Below are 26,980 nucleotides of genomic sequence, written 5' to 3' on the forward strand. Positions count from 1 at the left end.
CCGGCAGTTGATGCTGGCTCTTGCCTAGGGCTAATAATGATCAGAACACCTCCTCAGGCCTTTCCAAAAGGGCGATCACCAGAGACTCATGCTCCCTACGTAGTGGATGGCTTCCCTCAGAGCAAGCATCCCAAGAGGACCAACCAGAAGCTATGTGGCATGAGAAGTCACACAGCATTCTTTCTCTGCACTTTAGTGATCAGATATGTCTCCAGATTCAAAGGAAGAGGACAGAGAACTTCACCTCTCTGTCAGAGAAATTGAGGGCTGATTTGAAAATGCCACAGTGATGCTAGTTACTGTAACAGTTAAACTTCCACATGTCAGTGGCTTAAAACAATAGAAGTTTATTTCTCAGAAGCTCACAGTAGGTATTCCAATGGGCAGCAATGCTTCATGGACTCAGGCCCTTCCATCTTGCAGCTCTGTTCTTGAACTCAGGCACCTAACATTGCTGTTTCTTCTGTGCCCAAAAGGGAATAGCACATAGAATCTCTCATGAGAGAGCTTTCTGTGCCAGGTCTAGAAGTGACACACATGTCACTTCTACCTATGTTACATTCAAGCCCAGCTAGGTTGTGTGGCCACACCTAACTGCAAGGGAAGCTGGGAAATAGAATCTGGCTGCGAGCTCCTGCCACAAAAGTAAATACAGGCTGCTCTCACTCACTGTGTTCTGGTCCCTCTGCTATTGGCACCCCCCAAGTCAGGTGTGAGCCTGGTTGGGGCAGGGCCCATGGCCAAGAGTGACTTTTCTCAATGACTCATTCACAAACCCAAGTTTGCACACTGGCACTGCCCTTTTGGGATGAAGGGCTACATGCTCCTAAGGGCAATCTGGCTGAACTGTTTGCAGATGCCCCTCCCTGTTTCAATGCCACTCTCCATTCCAGAAGCCAACAAAATCCTGCACCAGCACCTTGGGGCCCCCGATGAGCGTCTGGCCCTTCACATCCTCAGGACTCAGGGGCTGGTCCCCGAGCATGTGGAAACGAGGACTTTGCACAGCACCTTCCAGCCCAACATTTCCCAGGTAAAAGAGCTGTCCCTCTGAAGACCCATCATCCACATCCCAAACACAAACACAGTGACAAGAGCTGACCCAGATTTGCCTCTTTTGTCTCTTTTGGACACTTTTAGATACACAAGAAATAGAAAGGCAGCTTAGATTAGCTTTATCCCAAAGGGGAATTTATTCTAAGAATTTCTTGGTAACTCACTAAATCCAGACAAGAGGGTGACCATGACTCTGAACAAGCTCTCTCCCTGTCTCTTGTCTGTTTGTCTCTCTGAATCTCCGTTAGTCTGGGCTCTCTTCCTGTGATCACCTTTCTACGTGAAGGTCAGAATACTGTGGGCCGTTTCTAAGGTTTTTATGTTATAATGTAGCCCCAGCTACTTCCAAACATGGAAAGGACTGGTTGCCCCAACTTGCCCACCCAGCCACCCTGCTGGACTGCTGACCAGCAGCCAGGCAGACAGTGCCTGGGGAGCACTGGGCTTGGCCCCCCCTGGGTGAGCTGCTGCTGCCTGAGACCACAGGACACGACATGGCTCATCACAGGGACCACATGGATAGTGATAGGGGAGGCTCAGTTTCCAGGAGCTGGGAAGCAGTTTCCAGAGAAGCGAGGAGAGATGTGGCAAAGGCCAGAATGACCCGCGAAGAAGCTTGTTCCAAGGAAGACTTCCGGCCGCACCTGCAGTCGTTCAGATCCAGTAGGTCCAAGGTGGGGTGGGGGTGGGGGCAGAATCTGAGTTTTAAGAAGTAGCCGGAGGTGTTTTACTACAGGTGCTAGAAAATCACACTTAAAGTAGTATTAATTGAATAAATGCAAATATTGTCAACAATGACCACACAACTGTAGATGAGCTTCTCTCTAAAATGTTTAGAGAGTGACAAGTGGCCTGGGCTTACTAGTTTATTTTGTCACTCATTTCTTGCTTTTATTCTGTTCCACATTTTCATTTTCTTATTTATTCCTTCTCCCAAAGAGCCCATTCCTCCTCCGATCTCCCCTCCCACCCCTCAATTGGATAAAGTCTTAAGAAATTACAAAGTGAGGAAGATTTCTCCCTCCAAATCCACCCCTCCCTTCCACTTCCCACCCCCCATCAATTCTACCTACTGAACTGGACAGACTGTGACTGGGCCTTAGGAGATACCCAGATGCCTCACGTTCTGCATGGTGCCTGATATATTATAGAACCTGGAGCTCTAGAGATTAGTTAGAGGAGAGTCAGGACCAGAGAAAGATATGTCCTTTTTCAAGAGTTCCAGTTAACTCATTTGGATCACTGTGTGCTAGGAAGCCAATCTGGTTTCCTTGGTAACCTTAAAGACCAGCCTGAAGGCAGAGTCTACATAACATCCAAGAACAGTTTGGGGAATTTAAGTTGGTTCATACGGTTGATATGGTTTGTTAATGGCATTCCTGGCATGTCTGGAAGAACATTCTAGTCAGATAGATGGCCCTGGTCATGGCCATGGAAGACCTGAGCGGGACCTCACCAAGATGACACCACAAGTGTCATTTAGACTTTCACTTCTCCCCTTCCTGCAAGCCTCCTCCCAGGTGGTGGACACTAGCCAGCCATGGCAGGGATTCCTCAACTTTGGGGAACAGTAATGTTCTTGTCGTTTTCTGGATCTCTCCTTGGAAGTACCATGTTGTAAGCCTCTCTTTTACAAATTAAATACCATTTTACATTATTTTTATTTTCTATCTGGAGGTAAGTGGAGAAAACCCTGTGTGTCACAAAATCAGGACTGATAACAAGCAGGCAATGTGATAAATAGAGTTCTGAGTGAAGGACGCAACTTTCAAGTCATTGTAAGAGGGTACAGGAGCATGTGTGTGTGTGTGTGTGTGTGTGTGTGTGCACGTGCGTGCGTGTGCTGGGGTTGTGTTCGCGATGGGAAGCCCTCTTTTTATTAGCCGGGGGACATTCAGACTATAATAGAGATGGGCACACACAGCCATCGGAGACTCCTGGTGAGAGTGGGAAGTGCATGGCCTAAATGACATTGAAGATAGATGATTTATCTTGGTTTGCTCTTCTACTCTACTTTTTCACTTTCCATATGCATTAATACATTAGCAGGCCTGAACAAACAGTTTCACCTAGAAAATGTGAAAAAAAGTTACAGACTCTACCACTCATAATACAACTTAATTTTTTTTTCATTTTTGAATGATGTAGGGGAAACTTCAGATGTGGGTGGATGTTTTCCCTAAGAGTTTGGGGCCACCAGGCCCTCCTTTCAACATCACCCCCAGGAAAGCTAAAAAGTAAGTAATCTTAAGACCCTGCTATATTAGACTAGGGTCTTGGTGCCGGACCAGAGAAAAAAACACCTTCAAAATGTGCTCCTTTCAGATACTACCTGCGTGTGATCATCTGGAATACCAAGGACGTTCTCTTGGATGAGAAGAGCATCACAGGAGAGGAAATGAGTGACATCTATGTCAAAGGGTAAGGTTAGCATCCTAGTGCTAGTTTGTTTGCCTTTGACAAAGAAGGAATGAAACAGACTCTCTCCTTTGTGAGTCACCATCATTCAACGTGTCCTCTCTAGGATTCTTGGTCAGGTGAAGCTATATCATTCCATTAATGTAGTTTGCTCAGGAAGCTCCAGCAAGATGAAGGGAAAAAGAGAAATCTGTATGGATCTTGTTTATAAGCAGAGGTATCTAATGGCTATTAGAGCCAATAAAAATTTTACATTTTTCTTTTAAAGTGGGTTCAGTTTATTAGCAGACTTATTTCTTTTTAGTCCTGCAGTTCATTTTTATTCCTTTTTGATGTCTTGAGTAACTAGAAACACAAGTAAGGCTTTTAAAATTTCAGTTTGTATATATTTTATTATCAGCAGCTAATGTCCATGGAAAAGAGGAAACATTAGCATATGTCCAAAAAAATCTTTGATTCCACCAACATTTACAGAATGCCTACATCCAACATGTAAAGTTCTGTTATTCTGTTACTTGTATCATTCAATTCCAAATAATCCATGTTGATGTTAGTTTCTTGTTATGCCCCAATCAAAGATGTCAAGTACAGAATGGCATAGTGATGCAAATGCCAGATTCTGGAGCCAAACTACCTGGATTGAAATCCTGATACTTTCCCTACCAGCTGGGCAAGTAGTAAGCTCACTGTCTGGTATCCATCTGTAAAATGCAGATAAAGATAGTACTCACTTAAAAAAAAAAAAAAAAAGATAGTACTCGCTGCTCTGATATTCAGAATATTGAGTTACTGAAAGCATTTAGGACAGTGCCTGGGAGATAGTAAATACTATGTGTATTAGGGTTCCCCAGAGAGTCAGAACAAGTTGTATGTGTGTGTGTGTGTGTGTGTAGAGGGAGGGGAAGAATCAGAAAGATAGAGAGGGAAATTTATTATAAGGACTTAGGATACATGATTATGGAGGCTGAGAAGTCCCATAATTCTAACATGTGCAAGTTGGAGACTCAGGAAAGCCAGTGGGGTAGTTTAGACTGACTCCTTCTGCCTCTTATCCTACTCAGGCCTTCAACAGATTAGATAAGACCCACCTACACTGGGGAGGGACTCTACTTCACTGAGTCCACCAATTCAGATTCTAATCTTATCCAGAAACACCCTCACAAGACACACCCAGAATAATCTGTAACCTGGGCACTCCGTGGCCAGTCACACTGACACAGAAAAGAACTATCACACTGTGTAAGTGTTAGCTAGTATTATTACTATTCCACATGGACCAGGTTTGGTTCTTTGATATGTAAAAGATAAGATTTGTTGAAATTTAATATATTCATAAAGTGATAACAAAGTTTCACTTATGATCCCAAGTGGCCTTCAATCAAAACTTTGTTGAAGACATAATTACTATCATTTGGGTTCACTGTAAACAGGGAATGTTTCATCAAGTTCTTCATTATTCTTTCTCATTTCAGGATCTTATTACCATTCCCCAAGGAAAACTAATCCTGGCTAATTATATATATGCAAATTTATTTGACTGTCATAAGCATTTTTTTTTTCAAATCAGAGAACCAAACTCAAGAAATACTGGACTGAGAGAAAACTCTAACCAAAGAATAAAAGCACAACCTAAAGTACCACATCCTATTTGGAATTAAAATCTAAATACTATATGTGAAAAATGAATTATGCACCATCGCATGCTAATACAGATAGTGTATTACTAACCCTAATACACATAATATTTACTGTCTACCACAGAATAATGAACAGCTATGACCCTTCACATATTGGATACATACAAAATTATACATATGTGTACATAAATTCATAGGGTAGTTGTTTAATTTGTTTTGAAATAAAAATGTGAAAAGGTTTGTATTTAGAATTAAATATGAAAAGACTCAGAAAAAAAGAGAGGGAAGAGCTTCAAGGGGTGAGCGGTCTACGCAAGGAGTATGGTGGCACTTTGGGGCATTGATGTTGTCAGGAAATGAAGTCACTGAGGGCCTAGCCAAAGAGTGTGATCTCTCTTCAGCAAGTTCATTTAAAAGCTTAAAAGTGGATAAAGATGAATCTTTCAATGAATCTAGCTAGTCAGTCAACTAGCAAAAAGTGCAACTGTTGTGTGGTTGATTGATATTAATACCACCACTAATAATAGGATCTAATGTTAGCATGTGACTTTCCAGTCTCCATGGTCCCTTAAAGCAGAATAATAGGCCTGGACTTTGGAGTCAGCCCATCCAGGGCTTCATAATTCTTAATACTTAATTCTGTCTGTTACTGGCTATGTGACCTTGTGGAACTTAGCTATTTCTGTCTGGACCCCAGTTTCCTAATCTGTAAAATGGATCAGTTATATAATTGTTGGGAAGAATAAAATAAGGCATGCTGAGTACCTGATTCATGACAGATGATCAGTAACACAGTTAAGGATTTCCCCCTTCCCATTCTGACCCTTCTAAGCCATGAGCGCCCATTCTGGCTTCATATTGACTAAGGGAAGGGAGCACATATTGTTAACCTTATTTACATATGGGAGAGGAAGCCCAGAATGGTAAGTGGCAGAGTGAGTTCATAGCCACGCCTGCCTCCTACTAAGAATCTCTACTGGGGGCAAGGTCATCCAGGCATCAGTATTTTTTTTTTTTTTTAACTCCACAGTTGATTGCAGTGTGAAGTGTGATTCTCACGGGCCATCAGTAGGGAGGACTATGCACTCTGCCACCTTATCAGTCTAAAATCCAGCACTCCCCTGGTTCCTCAACGGGCCCTTTCCCAATAGCAGGCAGATGTGACAACTTCTTCCCCTGCACGTTCATTCATTCCTTCAACAGACCTACTACATGCCAGGCACAAGCCACAGAAAACTTTCCAAATGTCAAAAGTTAAGATGTTAAATTGTTTATGGAAATGAATTCTCATAAATATGCACATGGAAATAACAGCTTACATCTCTCTTGCTAGTCTCATTAATGTGATCATAGTGAATTTAAGAATAATAAAAAAAAGGAAGCTGTAAGATTACTTGAGTCGTGCCTGTTTTGTTTGCTTAAGTAAAATGTAGAAGAGGAAATGCTAAAATTTTGAACTAACTCATATTCATTAAGCCTATCAGCAGTGATGACAGACACTGATGAGTTATAGTTAGGAAGACTAGCATCATAGCCAGCAAGCTTCAGCATTCCCAAAATAGAAGCTAAGTTGTTGATATTTTCCAGAAAATGTCACCTTATCCCCATTAACTGAAGTCTAAAGGGTTTCCTGCTTTGGTTTTAGAGAAATTATGTTTTATTTGGCTACAACCGGTATTGGATGCAACAGAGCACCTCCCCTTCATAAATCACCCCCAGCTCCGTAGATAACTGGAACCTGCCCAAGAAAAGTGCATTAATTCTCTTGCCCTTCACTCCCCTAATCACTGCACAATTTTGCGGCTAGATTACTTGTCAATCACGTGAGGCTAAGTCTGTTTGCTTCTGCTTTTCAGCTGGATTCCTGGCAATGAAGAAAACAAACAGAAAACAGATGTCCATTACAGGTCCTTGGACGGGGAAGGGAATTTTAACTGGAGATTTGTTTTCCCATTTGACTACCTCCCAGCTGAACAACTCTGTATCGTTGCTAAAAAAGTGAGCTCTGCTTTATGCCCATGGGAAGTGGGTGTCATGGGTCTGCTTTAACAGATACGGGGGCTATAGGAGCTGTTCCGTGCTTCTAAGGTCATGAGTCCAGCTCCCTCTTGATGCAGATGGGGAATCTGAGACCTACAGAGGTACAGATACTTACCCAGAGTAACAAAACTAAGACAGCTATTTGTGCAATTAGGAAGTGTCAAGAACACAGTTGTCCTTCCCTAACATGTTGGCAGCTGGGTGAAGGATCTAGTAAAGGGTAGACCTGAGGGTCTTGTGTTAATATATGCAATAAGCCCATTGGGTTTTTATGTCACAGAGAGACTGATTTCTTCCCATGATAAGCAGAACTGTTTGACTCATTAACCAAACAGAGGCAAAATTTTAAAGTAGGTGAAATTTCCCTTTTACCTTCTTTATTAAACCTCAGCATCTGCTTTACCTCCTCCAGAAGCACTTCCATGAAGGTTCATGGCCCTCATGGTCTTAATTAGTTAAGACTCTAGTTACAGAACTCAACTCAAATTGGCTTATACTAAAAAAGTGATTTATTGGTTCACATTACTAAAAAGTCCAGGGATGGCTGGCTTAGGAACGTTGGATCCCAGGTTGAACTGATGTCTTTAGGAATTCCTCTCTCTTTCTCCTCCTCTTGCCTTCTCCCGTGGACCGCATTCCATGGTGAAGCAAGATGGCCACCAGCAGCCCCAGCCCACCTCCTGCCCTCCTAGCAACCTCAGCAGAAAGAGAAGAACTAAGTCCCGGTGGTGCCAACCAGAGCTGTGGCGTCAGGCCTCAGAGTCTCTGTCTGTGTAGGGTCACGTTCCCATCCCTGAGCCAACCAGTGTGGCCTGGGGAGGCAGTGCTCCAATGGGCCCAGCTCTAGAATCAGGAACAGTGTCACTTCTTCCCAAACTGCATGGACTGGAAGAGAGTCCCCAAGGAAAATCTGGATGCTTTCTTCCCCAAAAGGGGGTGGAAATCTGAGCAGGCAATCATAACAGATGTCTTTTATAGACCCCCTCCCCACCCTTGATCAAAATGCACCTGCTTCATGTCCCACCTCGCCAGACTCTACCCTCTGCTGGTGTAGGGAGCACTTTTCTGTGCCAAGCAAGATAAATGCCTTCAGAGGGCCCTTTCTAGAGACACAGAGGCTCAAGCTGATGTCGAATCATGCACACTTCCAGATGGTGAGGCAGACTGGTGAGGAAGAGAGGGATTTAGGGTCAGGTAGGCCTTTCCTACTTACCTGCATCCAGTGTTGGACCTCTCCATGCCTTGAGTGCCACCTGAGTGTGACCCCACACAGGATGGTCAGTGGGGCCAGGCAATAGCTAAATGGGCTTCCTAGCCCCTCAGAGCCAGGGCCCCTGAGTCCTGCAAAGGGCAACATTCCTGAAATGTCATTTGAAAAACATGAACAGGGGCATCTGGGTGGCTCAGTCAGTTAAGCTTTTAACTCTTGATTTTGGCTCAGGGTTGTGAGATCGAGTCCCACGTTGGGCTTGCTCTGGGGAAAGAGGCTGCTTAAGATTCTCTCTCTCTCTCTCAAAAAAAAAAAAAAAAGATTCTCTTTTTTTCTCCCTCTGACCCTCACCCACCTGAAAGAAAGAAAAAAAAAAAGGAAAGAAAAACTAGAAACAACCCAACCATGTTTCTTCGAATGCATGAAACCCTGGGGGAATCTCATTCTGCTGAGGCCTGAGGAATGTAGGTGTAATTAGGCTGTGGAGAGGTTATTATGTTTGGCGAATGTTGTTCAGGCAGAGGCAGAGACCAGAGGGGAGAACCTGGAGGATCCTCACTCAGTCCTCCCTCCACCTAACTTTAGAATGAGGAATCTGGGGATCTTGGTTGATTATAGCGTGTAAAATACAGCAATATTTTCAAAAGCCAAAAATATCAGGACATTTTAAATCTGTGCTGATAGAAGAGTGAAAGCTGAACCCCAGTCTCCTCACCCCTATGTGAAATGACTGTGCTCAGATGTCCATTTTGGGTGGGTGGAAGGTCACTGAGCAAATGTGACACCCCAGCAGGTGATATTGTAGGCTGGCCTAAAACAGCCTGGCTTTGGGAGGCTAGTCTGAGCTGGCCATAGTGGTCTGGGCCGGGAGCGGGGTGGGGGACGGTACAGATACAATCACACCCCAAACCCCAGGAGTAGCAGCAGGGAGTCGCAGCGATAGGAACACAACAGACAAGAAGCCTTCTGTTTGGGAATTGCCTGGGACAACTTTTTTGTCACCCAGCTGGTGGCCTTGAGATTTCCTGAGGAGCCTGGCTCCATACCATGGGCTCCATACCATGGGCTCCATACCATGGGCTGGAGGGTTGAGGGCAAGGGGAGGGGGTGTTTAAGGTGGGGTGCCAAGGAGAACAAAGGCCCCGTTCCCTGATGCTGGGGTTTCAAGGGGACCCAAGGGGAAAGTTTCAGAGTCCAGTAGTCAGTGTCATTTGGTTTTTTTGTTTCTCTTGTCATTTTAGGAGCATTTCTGGAGTATTGACCAAACTGAATTTCGGGTCCCACCCAGACTGATCGTTCAGATATGGGATAATGACAAGTTTTCTCTGGATGACTATTTGGGTAGGGCTTACATTTGGATACTTTTCTCTATGAAATTCTACTTGGAATTAGTGAAATCAATTAGAATTTGGAATCAATGATTTTAATCTCCAATACCATGGGTAATTAAGGGTTGGGGCACACCCCCTGCTGGAAGCCCCCTGGGCAGTGCGGCCTTGCCTGTTTACTCTCAAGTCCTCTGAGAATTTGGCGTGGCGAACGTCCCCCTTTTCTGTGGCCCTCACCCACCTTAAGGGCCTAAGGAGGCTCTTGCCCCAGCTCCTGTCCTGCAGTAAACACTCGAATTCTGTTTTCACAAGGGAATGCTGCAGCCCTGCCTCCAGTTCAGACTACCCACTCTGCCTCCTCAGCACATCAGATTTGGCTTCCTCAACCCCCTCCTCTGACTGCTCTCAATCCCCTAATGTCACCAGCCATTGTTCTTCCCTTCTCCCCAAGTCCATCCTCTGTGGTTAAAGGCACTAGTTAAACACCCCCCACCTTGGACTCTTCCCTTTCTTGGTATGCAAGCCCCACCACCATCACCACAATAACATAATGCTCTTCCGAATTCTCCTCTCCCAGGCCCTGGGTTTGTCTCACTGGCCTGCTCTGTTTTTCCCTCACATTCTTTAAATACAGGCCTTTGCCTTCATTCCCTGGGGTTCTTTGGCTCTTCCCCAAACCCCCTCATCAGCTTACCACCCCCCTCCTCAGTTGAAAGTAAAACTTCAATGTTCACCCTCAGTGAGATATGACTCCTAAACCGCACAAGTAGCCTGAGCGCTCAGAGTGCCTCTGTTCGGGGTAGCCTGAGACCATTAGGAACACAGTCCAAATCTGCATTCAGCGGGCATCTAGTCTGTAGATGTTTAATTCTTCTGAGCTTGTAGAAGAGCTCTGTTCATGCTGGTATCTTTGAGAAATAAACCATGTTATCCTCTGTGAGACACAGAGCAGGGGACAGATATTTCTTCTACCCCTTTCCATCCTATCTGGAAGGAATTTTAAATGTCTACCAGGATCCCTTCCTCTAACTCACCCATCACCTGCTCAGAATCACTGTCTGCCTCTCCTCTGACAAGAACATTCTGTTCACTTGTGAACAACCACTGATCCATTGAAACTTATTCAGGTCTAATTATTTCCTTGGCTAGGTTTCCTGGAACTTGATTTGCATCACACCATCATTCCAGCAAAATCATCAGAGAAATGCAGTTTGGATATGATTCCAGACCTCAAAGCCATGAACCCCCTTAAAGCAAAAACTGCCTCACTGTTTGAGCAGAAGTCCATGAAAGGCTGGTGGCCGTGCTACGCAGATAAAGATGGCTCCCGCGTGATGGCTGTATGAGTATTCCCCAGTCCTGGGTCATTCATTCCTTTTGTCAGTTAGGCTCCACCCTCTCTCAATGGATTTATGACAGATAAGATAAGGAAGTGTTACATTGCTAAGACCTTAAGTTACAAGAATGGTTTGTAACTGGGATTACAAGAGAAGGTGGCATATGCCAAGAGCATGTCTGGGGCTGTGTGTAAGGTGGAGGGATTGGAATGGTGGAAAAGCTGGTAGTCCGAGTGACTACACTCTGCTTCTTGAGGACCCTCTTTCACCAGGAAGGCTAATTTATCCTGAGCTTTCAGTACAATTCAGTACAGGAAAAGGAACTTCAAACTCAAACTCTCTTGTTTAAAAAAATAAATTTAAAAAGGTGGAGGAAGCAGGGAGCCTTGACACCCACTGGACAAGAAGACTGAAACTTACAAGCAAGTTTGGAGAATTCCCAGATAAATCATGATAGAAAAGCAGAAGTCTGGGTCACCATGCCATGTCACAGAAGACTACCTCATTCATCATGTATTATTGCTATTAATAACAGCTAACATTCTAGATCATTGATTAGGAGCTGGGGAACATGCTAAGTGCCTCATGTTCATAATCTTGTTTTTGAAAACGACTTTGAGGTATAAACTGCACCCATTTATAGTGCACAATTCCATGAGTTTTGACTGATATAAACCCCCCTAAAACCACCACCAGCATCAAGATCCAGAACATTCCCATTGCTCTAGAAGTTTCCTTGTGCCCTTTGCACTCTACTATTAGCCTCTACTCCTAGCCCAGGAAACCACTTCTCTGTTTTCTACCACTATAGAGTAGTTTACACATAATCTCGTTTAGTTCTACTGACAATTCCAGACTAGACATCAGCTCCATTTTGTAGATTCAAGAAACAGGCTGGGATATAACATTTTATGTCAACTCTACTTCAGTTTTTTAAAAAATGTTTTTTAGTTTTTTTATTTAAAAAATAAATAAAACTACTACTGAACTAAGTAAAACAAAAACAAACCCCAAAAACAGGCTGGGAGAGATGTAGCAACTTGTCAGTCAGATACCATGTTTTGTCTGACTTGTCAGCATAGGAGTCATATGGCTCCATCATAAAATCGATTCTCTGAGTTGGGGTTCTCAGAATGTTGGTGACCTAGTGGGCATTCCAGAGTCCTAGAAAGTCCATTTACAAGCCTGGCCATAAAAGTGGGCAACTTTCTAGACCTCTTTTGGCTTCAGCGTCCTCAAGCACATATAAGGGTCATAGCAATACCTGCTTTATAGGGTTGCTGTGAGCATCACATGAGATTACCCACATAGAAAGCTTAAAAGGAAAAAAAATAAAATTAAAATTAAAAAAAAAAAAAGAAAGCTTAAAAGGTGTCCACTTAGGACACCTGTATGAACATGGAGGCAGCATTCATTCATTCACTCATTCATTCGTGTATTCAGGTAGTATACATCGAGTACCCATGACATGCCCTCCCTTCTCCATACAGCGGGGCAACCATGGGTAAGCAGGAAGCCACGGAGAGTCTCTCAGAGCCTACAGTTAATGCTCAATCAGTGTTACATTCTGTTCTTAGCAGGATTTAGGCTAACCTGGCCCAAATAAAGTTACAAAGGACAGTGTGTGAGAAGGCAAGGAGATGGATATGAGAAAGTTAGAGGATGGGGTACAGAGAATGAAAAGCAGGGAGCAAGGGGAGGGAAAGCAATTTGTCCTCTCAGTTTCCCACAAGGGGTTGGTTCAGAAACACATGGAAAAGGAAATGCGATGAAATCTCTTGAGGAAAATTTAAGGCAATCTAAAGATTGTTTTACAAGAATAAAAATCATTGCTCAGGGAATACTCCTTGGGTTGAAGTGAAAATATTTGTGAAACGTGATGTCATGTGTTTAACCTGTTCTGCTTTACTGAAGGGGAAAGTGGAGATGACGTTGGAAATCCTCAATGAGAAGGAGGCAGACGAGAGGCCAGCCGGGAAGGGACGGGATGAACCCAACATGAACCCCAAGCTGGACCCACCAAAGTGAGAGGCCCTCTTTGTTCTCCACAATGTCTGATCCCCAAACACCTGCAGTCTGAAAGCCCCCTTCCAATGAGCTTAATGGAATGGATTCAGTGGTGTCTTAATTTTGCACTTGAGGGGAGTGGGGGATGGTGAGCTTGGTGATCCGGCTTCATTTTAACCTTTCTCCTTCCCCACAAAACCGAAGTCCAGAGTATCTTTAACATCTTAAGAGGCCATAAAATGTTATAGAATCTTTCTCAGCCAATGATGAGGAATAATACCTTTTCCTGACTTTTTCAATGTTATTAATTATTCTTTAAACTGTATTAGGGTCTGAAGTAAAATATCTGTCCCACCCGACTTGGGTAGGTAAAACCATTTCTTTGCAATGCAGCCGACCAGAAACTTCCTTCCTCTGGTTCACCAACCCATGTAAGACCATGAAGTTCATTGTGTGGCGCCGATTTAAGTGGGTGATCATTGGCCTGCTGATCCTACTGATCCTGCTGCTCTTTGTGGCCGTGCTCCTGTACTCCTTACCGGTATGAGTGTTTGGCCTCATGTCTTGGCTTTTTGTGTGTGAATTATGGTCAGTCATCCAATGTGGTTCTTGCCTTGGTTGCCTGCCACTCAATAGATGGACCTACTTAGCAGTTGTGGTATTGCAGCCCTCAGCCTTTGGAAAATTGAAAGTAATGTGTGTTGTGATGAGAATGACATTCTTAGGGTTGTATGAATTACGGGCAGAACTTCTTGGTTTGAAAAACATGTTGGTATCAAGAATTCTAGGAGAAATCCCTCAGACCTTTAGCAATGTATGTCAGGACAACAGCCAACATTTCTGACTGATCTTCCTGCCTTCACACGTTCTTGTCCCAAACCATCCTGCAAGCTAACTCCTTAATCCTAGCATTCACAGATCCCTGCATCTGGGCCCAGTATGGATCTACATTAACCCTGAACTTTACCCCAACTAGCTAGTCCCTTCCCACCCCCCTGCAGGTATTGCCCTTACCTTCCAGAATGCCTGTGCCAATGCTGTTCCCTTACCAGAGTCTATCAAAACCTTATTTGTTCTTTAAGGCCTGCATCACATAACTTCTCCCCTAATTTTCCTCAGTCACCTCAGTCATAGATGGGAGTCTAGACAGGAGGTTTGCTGGTGTGCCTAGAAGTCTTACTTTCATTCAAGGGATTTATTGAGCATCTGCTACAGGCTAGGAATTGGGATGTTGAGATGACCAAGGTATGATTTCTGCCCACCAGCAGTTCAGGGCCTAGGGAAAAGCAGGCATATGGATAAGTAAATTGCTAGGAAAGGCAAACTTTTATGGAGAGATGAACAGATGAGCATAGGATCCCATTGCTGAGGATGGTTTCACCAAGGAGGTGAAGTCCATTTTGCCAAGTGGAGAAGGGACAGCCTAGGCATTTAAAGACTTACTTTGATTTGTATTGGTAATAATACAGCTGTTTTTGTGTAGGGTAACATAGTCACAACTATAACAGCAGAGATGTAGGGTTTCTATTTATCTCCAGTATAATACTTTGGTTGTCAATGCACAAACACGCCAGCTTCTACTTGTCAAGAGTCCAATCTGTCTTGATCACTTAAAAAAAACTCACAGTAATTCCTTTTTACTGATTTAGATTCTATTGATCTAAACCAGCGATTCTCAACTGGGGGCAGTTTTGCTCTCGTGAGGGTGGTTGGCAATTTCTGGAGACATTTTAATTGTCACACCTGAGGGGTGCAGGCCAGGAATGCTGCATACCCTGAGGTTCATGGGACAGTCCCCAGCAATAAAAATGTAGTTCAAATAAATAAATAAATAAATAAATAAATAAATAAATAAATAATAAAAATGTAGTTCTAAATGTCAGTAGTGTTGATGCTAGAAAAACTGAACTTCAATATTATTTTTTTAAACATTCTTTCTGTTTTCTCTTCAGAATTATTTGTCAATGAAGATTGTGAGGCCAAATGCATAGTGAAAGCAAAAGCTTCATTGCAAGACATCCAGCAATGAGGGATTCTGTCTCTGTTTATGGATGGGACCAAGAGTGATTTTGTTCGTGTCTGACACTACATCCCGGTGGCGTGTTATGTTACTTCATTGAGGCCAGCAGCTACTGGAGGGTCTAGGTCCTGGAAAGTCAGGCCAATGAGCAACATTTGTATTTTGTTATCTGTTGAGATATTACGAAGTTTTAACCATGTTTTTCAGGATATTTTTCAAGGTGGCTGGTTCCATTTAAAAAGCATCTTTTTATGGGTCCTTAATTTTTTAATTCAATTTTTAGAAACTGCTGAAATCAAATTAGAAAATTTCTGCATCTTCATATACTTCTTATTTGTAATCAACAAAAAGGACTGTGCATTATAAAATAGTTAGAATAAGTTAGAGTAAAAACATAAGAATAAGTTAGAGTAATTCTTATTTATACCTACAACTATTTTTACGGTATTTTGTATGGATGAATGTCATGAGGCTCTATTCAATCTCTGTGATGAACCCAAATAAAAACATTTCAACTTTGACATGTAGCTGTTTATTGTAGCTATGGGCTGAGTTGGGAAGGAGACAGTTTCTAGTCCTCTGGGTTTCTGTGGATGGAAAGCCACCGCATACCACTTGGCCATAAACCTTTTATATGTGTGCTACCAAATCTTAGCCTGGGGGCCAAACTGAGGCTAATATAATAATAATAAAAGCTCATGCTTATTAAATGTACTTATTCTGTACACCACATTGTTACAAATGCTTTATGTGTATTAACTCATTTAATCTTCAAGATAATCCTATAAAGGTACATAACAGCAACCCCATTTTATAGTTGAAGAATTTGAGGCACAAAGGTAACTTGCATAAGGCCACACAATCAATAAATGGTAGAGCTGGAATTAGAACCCAGGCAGTCTGGGTTCTTTCCTTCATAACTTCTTAACCACAACACTATACCACCGATGGGAACACTGTCAAGAGGGGCATGGAACTGAATGGTCAAGTAAATGTATGACAGGAGCAACCAGTGTGGCTTCATGCGGACATCAGACGCAGAGCACCTTGTAGAACACTGTCCTGATGCTATAGGATTCCATGGCGAAATCAACAAACAGTTCATTTCTAAGAACCCCGGGGGAGCAAGATATGGTACAATAATGGTGTTGCTTTTGGACATTTAGACATTATATCACAATGGTGACTGTCTTATTAGCATTATTGCCAAGTTGTTTCACATTTTGAACATTTTATGTTCTCCCCCATATGTTAACATTCTAAGTGTGTTGAGAGACACAGCACTAACTAAATCAGAATGCTCCTACGGGGTATTTACCCCAAAGATACTGATGTAGTGAAACGCCAGGACACCTGCACCGCAATGTTTAGAGCAGCAATGTTCACAATAGCCAAACTGTGGGAGGAGCCGAGATGTCCTTCGACAGATGAATGGATAAAGAAGATGTGGTCTATGTATACAATGGAAGATTACTCAGCCATCAGAAGAGATGAAAACCTACCATTTGGTTCAACGTGGATGGAACTGGATGGTATTATGCTGAAGGAAGTAAGTCAATCAGAGAAAAAGACCACCATCATATTGTTTCACTCATATGTGGAATATAAGAAATAGTGAAAGGGATTATAAGGGAAAGGAGGGAAACTGAGTGGGAAAAATTAGAGAGGGAGACAAACCATGAGAGACTCATAACTCTGGGAAACAAACAAAGGGTTGCAGGAGGGGAGGTGGGTGAGGGGATGGGGTAACTGGGTGACGGGCACTAAGGAGGGCACTTGAAGGGATGAGCACTGGGTGTTTATTATATGTTGGCAAATTTAATTTTTTTAAAAATCAAATGGCTTGCCATTTCCCTGAGACACCTTGTACTCTCCTCCCTGAGCCTGGGCAGGTCTTCTCCCAGCTGAATGCCTCCGCCAACCTGCACTGGTAGAAGCTCTGCCTACCCTTGAAGTTCTGGCCAATACCTCTTAGGCCCCAAAGTGATCTTTCAGTATCAGATGCAAATGTACTAGTACAACCTTCCTGGAGAGAAATGTTAAAAGCCTTAAAAATGTTTGTGCCCTTTGACCCAGTACTTTTACTCCTGAGTATTAACTCCAAGGAAATGATCAGAAAGGCAGCCAAAGGTTCATGTACAAAAATGTATGTGACGATATGTCTTATAATGGTACAAATCAGAAACAATCTAAATGCCCAAATATAGGGAAATGGTTGAATATATGGTAAAATCCCTATATCAGTGCAAGGATGAAAATATATCAATTTTTAAAATTGTGTTACTGACATCGGAAAATGCTGATATGGGAGACACAACCAAAAAAATCATAATACAAATGTATATAAAATAAGTCCCAGAATACGTGTGCCCATAAAGAGATACACTAAAATATTAGCAGTGTAAGGAGTTTATGCAAGACTTATATTTGTGCATATTTCAGTAATTTATAAAAATAAATCAACATTGGAGGCTCATGACAATTTTTCTTTCCCTAAAACGAAGAGATCAAGTTTGACAAATGTTGCCATGCTTTGTTATAGCTTCACCTTGTAGCTATAGAGGTGTGGCTTGTTTTTGCGACTGGCTGTAAGCTCCTTTAGGACAGAGGTAACAGCTGTAAGATCACCCCAGGGTGCCCAAGGGCAGCCGGCCTGGATCTGTATCTTGGTCATGCCTCAGACTCATCTGCAACCTGGGAACAATAAAGCTTCCGTCACTGAGTTAAGGTGAGGAAGGAATGGAATCGTTTATGCAAAGCACCTCGACATATCTGAGGCCTGGCGGGTATTCAACACTTAGAAGCTTTCGGTATTACATCAGACTGGTAAAAATCTGATGTGCTAGTTCCAAAAGCAGATAAAAGCAGATTCTTTTCCAAGACTCACTAAATAGGAGAAAAGCAAACTAGAAGACTGCCTTCTACTTCCTCAAGACCGAGAAAGAAGAAAGTGAAGGAGGAAGGAAAACAGGTCAGTTCTCCCCTTTCAGGCAGTAGTGTAGAAGCCAGTATGTGTGTATGGTGGCAGGGACATCTGCATTCTTCCAGTGCTTTCAGACTGCTCCAGGTTGGGGACCACTGGGCTCTCCTCATTATGGGGTTGACAGGTGTCTTCCTGGCTCTCATTCCGAGCAGCCAGCTCTTCATGAGCTAGACTCCTAACCCTCTGGAGTCCCATCATACCTACACCCAAATTGCTACTTTCTTAGGACATCACATTATCTCCCTTATAATTAACAGAAGATCTACAGCTTTCAGCTAATTTAGGGGACACTTGTGATGTAAGGGAGACAATTTCACTTAAAGTGAAATTTTCTTGGAGAAAAAATAGTAAGTTCCACAGAAGAGCATTATTCCAGACAAGACTGTTATTTTGAATATTTAACAATCAGTATTGCACTGACACCAGCCAATCAGAACAGATGCTTCACCCATCAAAATGGAGAATGGCTATTAAAACCTAGACCTGCCATACAGTGTGTGCAGGTTGATTATCAGCCTTCCTTCCAGGGAATCCCAGCAATCAATACACTCTTGCCCAATGCCTCACTCGAGGAACACAGGCATACCTAGGAGATAGTGTAGGCTTGATGAATACAGCAATAAAGTGAGTCAAATGAATTGTTTTGGTTTCCCAGTGCATCCAAAAGTTAAGTTTATACCATATTGTAGCCTATTAAGTATGCAATAGCATTATGTCTAAAACACTAATGTACACATCTTAATTTAAAAATACTTTTGCTTGGGACATCTGGGTAGTTCAGTCGGTTAGGCATCTGACTCTTGATTTCAGCCCTGGTCATGAGTTCAAGCCCTACACGGGGCTCCACGCTGGGTGTGGAACCTACTTTTAAAAAAAGTAAAAATAAAAATACCTTTGCTAAAAAAATGCTAACCGTCATCTGACCTTTCAGAGTCATAATCTTTTTGGTGGTGGAGCAAAGGGTCTCGCCTTGATGTTCATTGCTGCTGACTGATCAGGGTGGTAGCTGCTGAAGGTTGGGGTGGCTGTGGCAGTTTCTTAAAATACGACAATAATGAAGTTTGCTGCACTGTCTTCCTCTCATGAACGATTTCTCTGTAGCATGCAATACTATTTGACAGCATTTTACCCAAGGTAGAACTTCTTTCAAAATTGGAGTCAATCCTCTCAAACTCTGCCTCTGCTTTATCAGTTAAGTTTATGTAAAATTCTAAATCTTTTGTTGACATTTAAACAATCTTCATGGCATCTTCACCAGGAATAGATTCCACCTCAAGAAATTGCTTTCTTTGCTCATCCATGAGAAGCAACTTCTCATCCCTGACAGTGTTATCACACGATTGCTGCAATTTGGTCACATCTTCAGGCTCCACTTTCAATTCTAGTTCTCTTGCTCTTTCTACTACATCTGCAGTTACTTCCTCCACAGAAGATTTGAACTCCTCAAAGTCATCCCTGAGTGTTGGAATCAACTTCTTCCAAACTCCTATAAACATTGCTATCTTGACCTCTTTCCATGAACTATGACTTAATGGCATGTAAAATGGTGAATCCTTTCTGGAAAGTTTTCAATTTATTTTGCCCAGATCCAGCAGAGAAATCATTATGTATGGCAGCCGTAGCCTTACAAAGTGTATTTCTTAAATAATAAGAATTGAAAGTTGAAATTACTTCTTGATTTATGGGCTACAGAATGGATATGCTGTTACCAGGCGTGAAAACAGCATTAATCTCATGCATCTCCATCACAGCTCTTAGGTGATCGGCTCTACTGTCAAAGGGCAGTGATATTTTTGAAGGAATCGTTTTCCTGAGCAGTAGGTCTCAACAGTAGGCTTAAAACATTCAGTAAACCCTTATGCAAACAGATGTGCGTGTCATCCAGGTTTTGTTGTTCCATTTATAGAGCACAGGCAGAGTAGGTTTAGCATAATTCTTAAAAGCTTTAGGATTTGTGGCATAGTAAATTGGCATTGGCTTCAACTTAAGTCACCAGCTGCATTAGCCCCTAACAAGCGAGTCAGCTTCTCCTTTGAAGCCAGGCATTGACTTCACTCTAGTTATGAAAGTCCTAGATGTCAACTTCTTCCAATGTAAGACTATTCCCTCCACATGGAAAAATCTGAAATCTGCTGTTGAGTGTAGCTACCTTCGTTATCTTTGCTAGATCTTCTGGATAACTCACTGCACTTCTACATCAACACTTGCTGCTTCACTTTTATGTTATGGAGTTCGCTTCTTTCCTTAAACCTCACGATCCAACCTCTGCTAGCTTCAGACTTTTCTTTTGCAGGTTCTTCACGTCTCCCAGCCTTCACAGAGTTGAAGAAAATTAGGGCCTTGCTCTGGATTAGGCTTTAGCTTAAGGAAATGTTATGACTGGTTGGCTCCTCTATCCAGACCACTAGAACTTTCTCCATACCAGCAATAAGGCTGTTCTACTTTTTTTTTTTTTTAAGATTTCATTTATTTATTCATGAGAGACAGAGAAAGAGAGAGAGAGCGAGAGAGAGAGAGAGAGATAGAGAGAGGCAGAGACACAAGCAGAGGGAGAAGCAGGCTCCATGCAGGGATCCCGATGTAGGACTCGGTCTCAGGACTCCAGGATCACACCCTGGGCTGAAGGCGGCACTAAACCGCTGAGCCACCCGGGCTGCCCTGCTCTGCTTTCTTATCATGGGTTTCTGGAGTAGCGCTTTTAATTTCCTTCAAGAGCTTTTCTTTTGCATTGACAACATGGCTAACTGGCTCAAGAGGCCTAGCCTTCAGCCTCTCTCAGCTTTCAACATGTTCTCTGCACTATTCTTAACCGTTTTCTAGCTGTTGATTTGGAATGAGAGATGTTTGACTCTTCCTTCCACCTGGAAGCCACTGTAAGGTTATTAACTGGCCTGATTTCAATATTGTTGTGTCACAGGGGGCAGGGAGGCCTGAGGAGAGGGAGAGAGATGGGGCAACAGCCAGTCGGTGGAGCAGTGGGAACATGTGCATTTATTAAGTTTGCTGTCTTATATGGGCACAGTTCATGGCACCCCAAAACGGTTATAGTAGTAACATCAAAGAGCGCTGATCACAAATCACCGTAAGAAATATAATAATAAAAATGAATAACTTTTAAATTACCAAAATGCGATTACACAAAGTGAGCAAATGCAGTTGGAAAAATGGTGCCAATAGACTTGCTCGACTCAAGGTTGCCACAAACCTTCAGTTCGTAAAAAACGCAATACCCACGAAGTGCAATAAAGTGAAACGCAGTAAGATGAAGTTTGCCTATAGTTGCTGAGTAGATAAATGAATGGCTGTAAGGAAAGTCTTTTCCTCCTTTGCCTTCAGCAGACCTAACTGGAATGCGCTAGCGTGGTTCCTTTGAGTAAGTGGTTGTGGAGCTCTATTAGGAATGAAATAATTCCCAGAGAGAGTATTAAGCTGGCTTTCTGGGTAGCACCCCTCCCCCTCCTCCCATCCCCCCAGAAAATGCTTCATCTTGTCAAAAGATAATGGTCCCTCATTTGAGGTTGTTAGCCGCCTGGTGACCTATAAATGATAGCTAAAAGCTGGAACTAATCACAGTCCAGTCAGATTGTCGCTTCGCTGTGAATTAAATACCACTTAGTCCTAACTGATTCTAGCAAGTGCCACCATTACCGTCAGAGGCTTCATTAGGAAAATAAATCTCCATCAATGTCTTGGGGTGACAGGGAACTGCAAATACCGACAGGCTAACATTTGATTTTGTTTTGTTCTTCTTTCTCATTTTAGGGCTAGAAAAAAAAAAAAAATATATATATATATGTCACAATTAGACCTGCGTGTTGCCTCAAGGAGCTGTTTAGAAGGTGGATCAGGTTCTGAAGGCCATTTTGGAAAGGCAGCGGAGGGTGAGCTGAGCAGTCTGGTTCCCCAGCTGCGGGCCAAGTGGCAGCTCTTTGCCCCTCGGAGTTCACCCCGGCTCAGAGGATTGTTTGTCCAGAGACTGGAGCTGACTCGTTTCACCACTGTTGAGCAGATGTTCTTACAAATACGAGTAGAAGGCAAGGGTGCTTTCCAGAAACTGCTGTTCAGTTCAGAGAAAGTACAACCTGACAGCCATATGGGGAACCAACAGTGACAGTGATTTCAAAGTTTGAAAACCTTCTGCAGTTTAAATGTTTCAGGCTAAAGAGATTTCTTTGTGAGGCCCAGACGTTCAGTACTCCAGACCATATGCACGGAGCCTCCCACAGCGGATGAGAATTCCATTCCAAAGACTGCTTTTCGGAGTCCACTCGCTGTGGAATTAGTTCCTAATAGGGTCGATGTTGTAAATAGATTAAGCACCCGCCATCTTTGCAGCCGCGTTCTGTGTTTGTTCAGCGTTGAATGGCAACTCCCTAATCTTTCTTAGGTTAAACATCATGGTGTCCCAAGGAAGATCAAAGGAACACTGCTTTTCCCTTGGATATACATCCCCGAAATGAAATGCCAGAGTTCATGAAGTTCAAGAAAAACACAAGAGAAACGTGTAACACGGACTAACTGCAAGACCTAACGAGTCAGGGAACGTAATGAAAAACACAGGCCCGCCATGTGGATAGGCAAACCCAGGACTTCAGGGGCGCAACTTCGCAGGGAATACAGACTCCAGATTTTTACTATCTAAATAAACTTAACGGGAAAGAAAAATTATAATTTTTTGAGTCCCTCCAGTAAATTGGATGCTTCTCCGGGCACCCTGATTTTGCCAAAGTTTATCTCAGCTTCTTAAAAAGGCCCATTCAGCCCTTGACTAATATTAATGTGCTACTTCCATGTGTTTTCACAAAATCCTACAGCCAAACCCGTAATCCTCTCCCCGTCATATTTCAGCTAGTCCTGCCCCAGTAATTATCAGGAAGAGGACCAGGAATATCCAGCTGGATCCCGACGCGGCACGGCAGCCTCTCAGAAGGGGTTTCGCTTGGGTCAACGGGATAAATAAAATGAATGGATGGAATCCTGTCTTCGAGGCGGCGAGAGCTGGGGCTGGGGGTTCCAGACGTCTGGAAGCCTGTGAGCTCAGCCGGGTCGGTCACAGCATAAGGCTGTGTCTCTGGGTTTCCCGTCTTCAGCCTCTTTTCCTTCCTTTGTGAAAGTAAATGCTGAGTTAAATGAGCCTGTCTGTCCCAGCATTGTTTATGGTTCCACTTCTCTGTGGCTTGGTTTCCTCACCTGTAAAACCGGGACAATAATCCTTCCGGAATGATTACGAACATGACATTATTTAAAATATGCTGAAGTGCTGGCGACAAAGCGAGCATGCAATGTATTTGAGTTAGCATCTTAATCATCACCATCATCACCACAGGACAAGAACAGCCAAACAGATAATGGGCCCAAGGGTTTCATCCATGTTCTGCTTTTGAAAAATGTAGCCTGAGAAAGGATGTGATCACTGCTATCCCAAATGATGATTTCCCAAGTTCTTTTTTTTTTTGTTTTAAGATTTTATTTATTTATTTGACAGAGAGAGGGAGAGAGAGCATGCACAAGCAGAGAGAAGAGCAGGCAAAGGGAGGGGGAGAAGCAGGCTCCCCACTGAGCACGGAGCCCAACGCAGGACTTGGTCCCAGGACCCTGGGATCACGACCTGAGCCGAAGGCAGACGCTTAACCAACTGAGCCACCCAGGCGCCCCTGCCCCCAGGTTCTAACTGCAAGTTCCTAAGTAGAGAAAGCAGCCAAAAATGCTAAAAGAATAAGCCAGCCCCCACCCCGCAACATATTCAACAGACTTACCCTATGGCCCAGCAACTCCACTTCTGTGTATATACCCCCAAAGAACTGAGAGCAGAGACTCAAACCGATTTGTACAGCTGAGTGTGTAGGGGCAGTGTGCCCAACAGCCCCTGCCCATCGGAAGATGAATGGGTAGAGCACGTGTGGCACAGGCACGCAGCGAAATACCATCCAGCCTTCACGAGGAAAGAACTCGTGACATGTGCAGCAGCTTGGGTGATGAACACATGATGCTTGAGACACGTAATGGAAACGTGGTGCCAGGTGAAATACGCCAGACACAGAGCAGATACTGCCTGATTCCACCTTCACTGGGCACCCAGAGCATCAGACTCCTAAGACAGAAGGAGACTGGTGGTTGCCAGCGGCGGGGGTTGTGTGTGGGGGTGTTCTTGTTTAATGCAGACGGCTTCAGCTTTGCAAGATGAAAAGGCTCTGTGAGAACGGTGATCACGCCGTAGCAAGGCGAACGTGCTTGCTTGGTGCCACCGAGACACATAACCCAGGCGCCCTAAGCTTATGTTATGTATATCTTACCACTACAATGGGCAGAGAATGTAGGTCCTTCAGACAGACCCTGCCGTGATCTCAGGGGACCTAACTTTTCTCCTACTTCCGGTGGATCCAAGAGGCAGGAATACTTGCTGACTGACCACAGGGGTGAATCCCGTCTCATGACCAAAATAGGATCACAAAAGGGTCTTCTGAGAGCTAAATCCAGCACCTGCAGATAGGACTTGTTTGGCTCGAACTGCCTTTTTGGAATTAGGTGTCCATTTTACAAATTAGAAAAATTTATATTAAAAAATAATGGTTTGAGCTTTTCTTAACAAATTATAAGTTCTGTTAATGCTTCACAGTGGGGGAAAAAAAAACCTCAGCTGGAAGCCCCCAGGCTGGGTAGCTCTCTTGCCCTGTCTCCCCCAACACAGCCACGCCCCTGCCCTGCTCCACCCTGGACTTCAGCACCTCTCTCCCTCCTGCATCCTCCTCACCCTCCCCTGCCGCCCCAAGTCAGCCACAACCCGCCTGAGGTTCCAGGGAAGTAAAATTAGCTTTCAAACAGACCTGTCAGAAAAGAACATGTGAACAGCCAACATGGAAAGAAACTCACTCTCATTAATAAGGAGGAAAATACAAAGTAAACCATAATGAGGTATCCTATCCCACCCCCACCCCCAATGGGTAAAAAATTTAAAGTCTGGTACCACAGACTTATGAGGGTTTGAACAACATACATTTTTACACAGCTGGTGGGAGTCTAAATTGGTTTAAACCACTGTGGAAAACCATGTGGCATTATCTGCTAACGGTGGCATTCCCTGCTCTGTGATGCAGTGACTCCGCTCCTCAGTTTGTGCCCTAAGAGAAACATCAACACTTGGGCACCTGAAGATGATACAAGAATGTGTGAAATTGCAGAACCCTGGAGAGACCTCCAGGTCCATTAACAGCAATTGCATAACACGGAGAGGTGTAGTTCTGTAACAGCACATTGTAAAGCCCTGAATGAATGAATTGGGAATGAATCATAGCCACACACCGACATGCTCAGTAACAATGCTGAGTGGGAGAACAAGTCAGAGAAGAATACCTACAGCATTCTTTCTTTTATATACAATTTAAAAACGTGACACCAAACATATTGTTGAGTGGGCAGAGACACAGTAGATCTACAAAAACAAGCCAAGGGTTGACAGCCTTGGGAGATGGAGATCTTTGGGTAGGGAAGGAGGAGATGGGACAGGGAGGGGTTCCCCGAGGGGTTCAAAAATAATGGTAAATGTTTCTTTCAACTGGGTGGTGGATACAGGAATGCTCATTCATTGAATCATTAATTATATTGTGTATGTTCTATAAAGATACTCTTTTGAAGCCAATATGTAATTTTTCAAAAAATTTCAAAGTTTCTTCTCCCAAAATGATCGGGTCATTGTACAGTATGCTGAGGTTAAACATGAAGAACAGCTCTTTGAGGCACTCAATTCATGGCGAAGCAGATCTGTGAACAAACATGCAGTAAGTCTTGTAAAAGTTGTTTATCATGGTCATTCAAAACCTCAGGTAGAGTGAAAGTCAGAAAAGTGTCAGAGTCTGAGGCGCCTGGTTGGCTTAGTAGGTGGAGCGTGTGAGTCTTGATTTTGGGGTTGTGGGTTTGAGCCCCATGCTGGGTGTAGAGATTACTTAAAAATTGTTTTTTAAATCTTAAAAAAAGGGATCCCTGGGTGGCGCAGTGGTTTGGCGCCTGCCTTTGGCCCAGGGCACGATCCTGGAGACCCGGGATCAAATCCCACATCGGGCTCCTGGTGCATGGAGTCTGCCTGTGTCTCTGCCTCTCTCTCTATATATATATATATGACTATCATAAATAAATAATAATAATAAAAAAATTAAATCTTAAAAAAAATCTTAAAAAAAAATAAAAGTGTCAGAATCTAGTCAGGAAACGGAGTCTACATCAGGGATTTCAGTAGAGGTACCACCCCTAGGAAGACAGGGACAGAGGAGGCAGGACACTGCCCTAGAGCAATAGGGGCCTCAGAGGAAATGCAGTCACCGCCAACATCACTGCCCAAAGCAGAGCAAGAGAGGGCGGAGTGCCCTGTCTCTTGATTCCCCCTGCCCTCAGCCTCCCAGAAAGGCCTTCCCAGGGCCAGATGTAACCTGAGAAACAAGAGTTGACATAGTTTGGCCCCTTGCACACAGCAAGGGTGGGGAATGGAGCTTAGGGTAGCCAGGGAGGACAGGGAGAGCCACAGAGAAGCCACAGCAGCCAGCTACTCTGCATGGATTCTCTTATTTAATCTTTGCAATGATTCAATGGGTAAGTTACATGTTGCTCCTCTTCTACATAAGAGTAAGGTTCAGAGAGGTTAAGTAATTGGCCCCAGATCATCAAGCAGTTTAGTGGTGGAGTCGGGATTGAGACTTGGACAATCTGAGTCCAGAGCCACTCCTTCTGCTGATTCTACTTCTTCATATACTCCTTTCGTTAATGAAATCAAACTAGGAGATCAAAAACTTGAGGGTTAAATTCAACTATTTAATGACTGACTTTATCCCCACGGGGCCACATTTTTACTGTAATTTTCATTCAGTTCTGTTTATCAATCCTGTACCACATTTGTCTCAGGCAATGAGAGGAGGGCTTCCAGAGTAAAACCAGTGGACCTTCCTAATTAGTCTCA

General features: G+C 43.5%; 1 protein-coding gene across 2 annotated transcripts in view; it reads left to right on the forward strand.

Moving 5' to 3' along the window:
* MYOF (myoferlin) overlaps nt 1-15,574 on the forward strand; it is a 143,134-nt gene extending 127,560 nt beyond the window's left edge. For both annotated transcript variants that reach the window (XM_041744274.1, XM_041744275.1), the window contains 9 exons: nt 894-1,033; nt 3,205-3,293; nt 3,382-3,477; nt 6,968-7,109; nt 9,603-9,702; nt 10,839-11,029; nt 12,941-13,050; nt 13,427-13,574; nt 14,986-15,574. In XM_041744274.1, the coding sequence (XP_041600208.1) occupies nt 894-1,033; nt 3,205-3,293; nt 3,382-3,477; nt 6,968-7,109; nt 9,603-9,702; nt 10,839-11,029; nt 12,941-13,050; nt 13,427-13,574; nt 14,986-15,024 (1,055 nt within the window). In that variant the 3' untranslated portion in view covers nt 15,025-15,574. The remainder of the gene's footprint in view (nt 1-893; nt 1,034-3,204; nt 3,294-3,381; nt 3,478-6,967; nt 7,110-9,602; nt 9,703-10,838; nt 11,030-12,940; nt 13,051-13,426; nt 13,575-14,985) is intronic.
* Nucleotides 15,575-26,980: the final 11,406 nt, after the last annotated feature.

Source organism: Vulpes lagopus, chromosome 2, assembly GCF_018345385.1.
Source record: "Vulpes lagopus strain Blue_001 chromosome 2, ASM1834538v1, whole genome shotgun sequence".
Classification (NCBI taxonomy): domain Eukaryota; kingdom Metazoa; phylum Chordata; class Mammalia; order Carnivora; family Canidae; genus Vulpes; species Vulpes lagopus.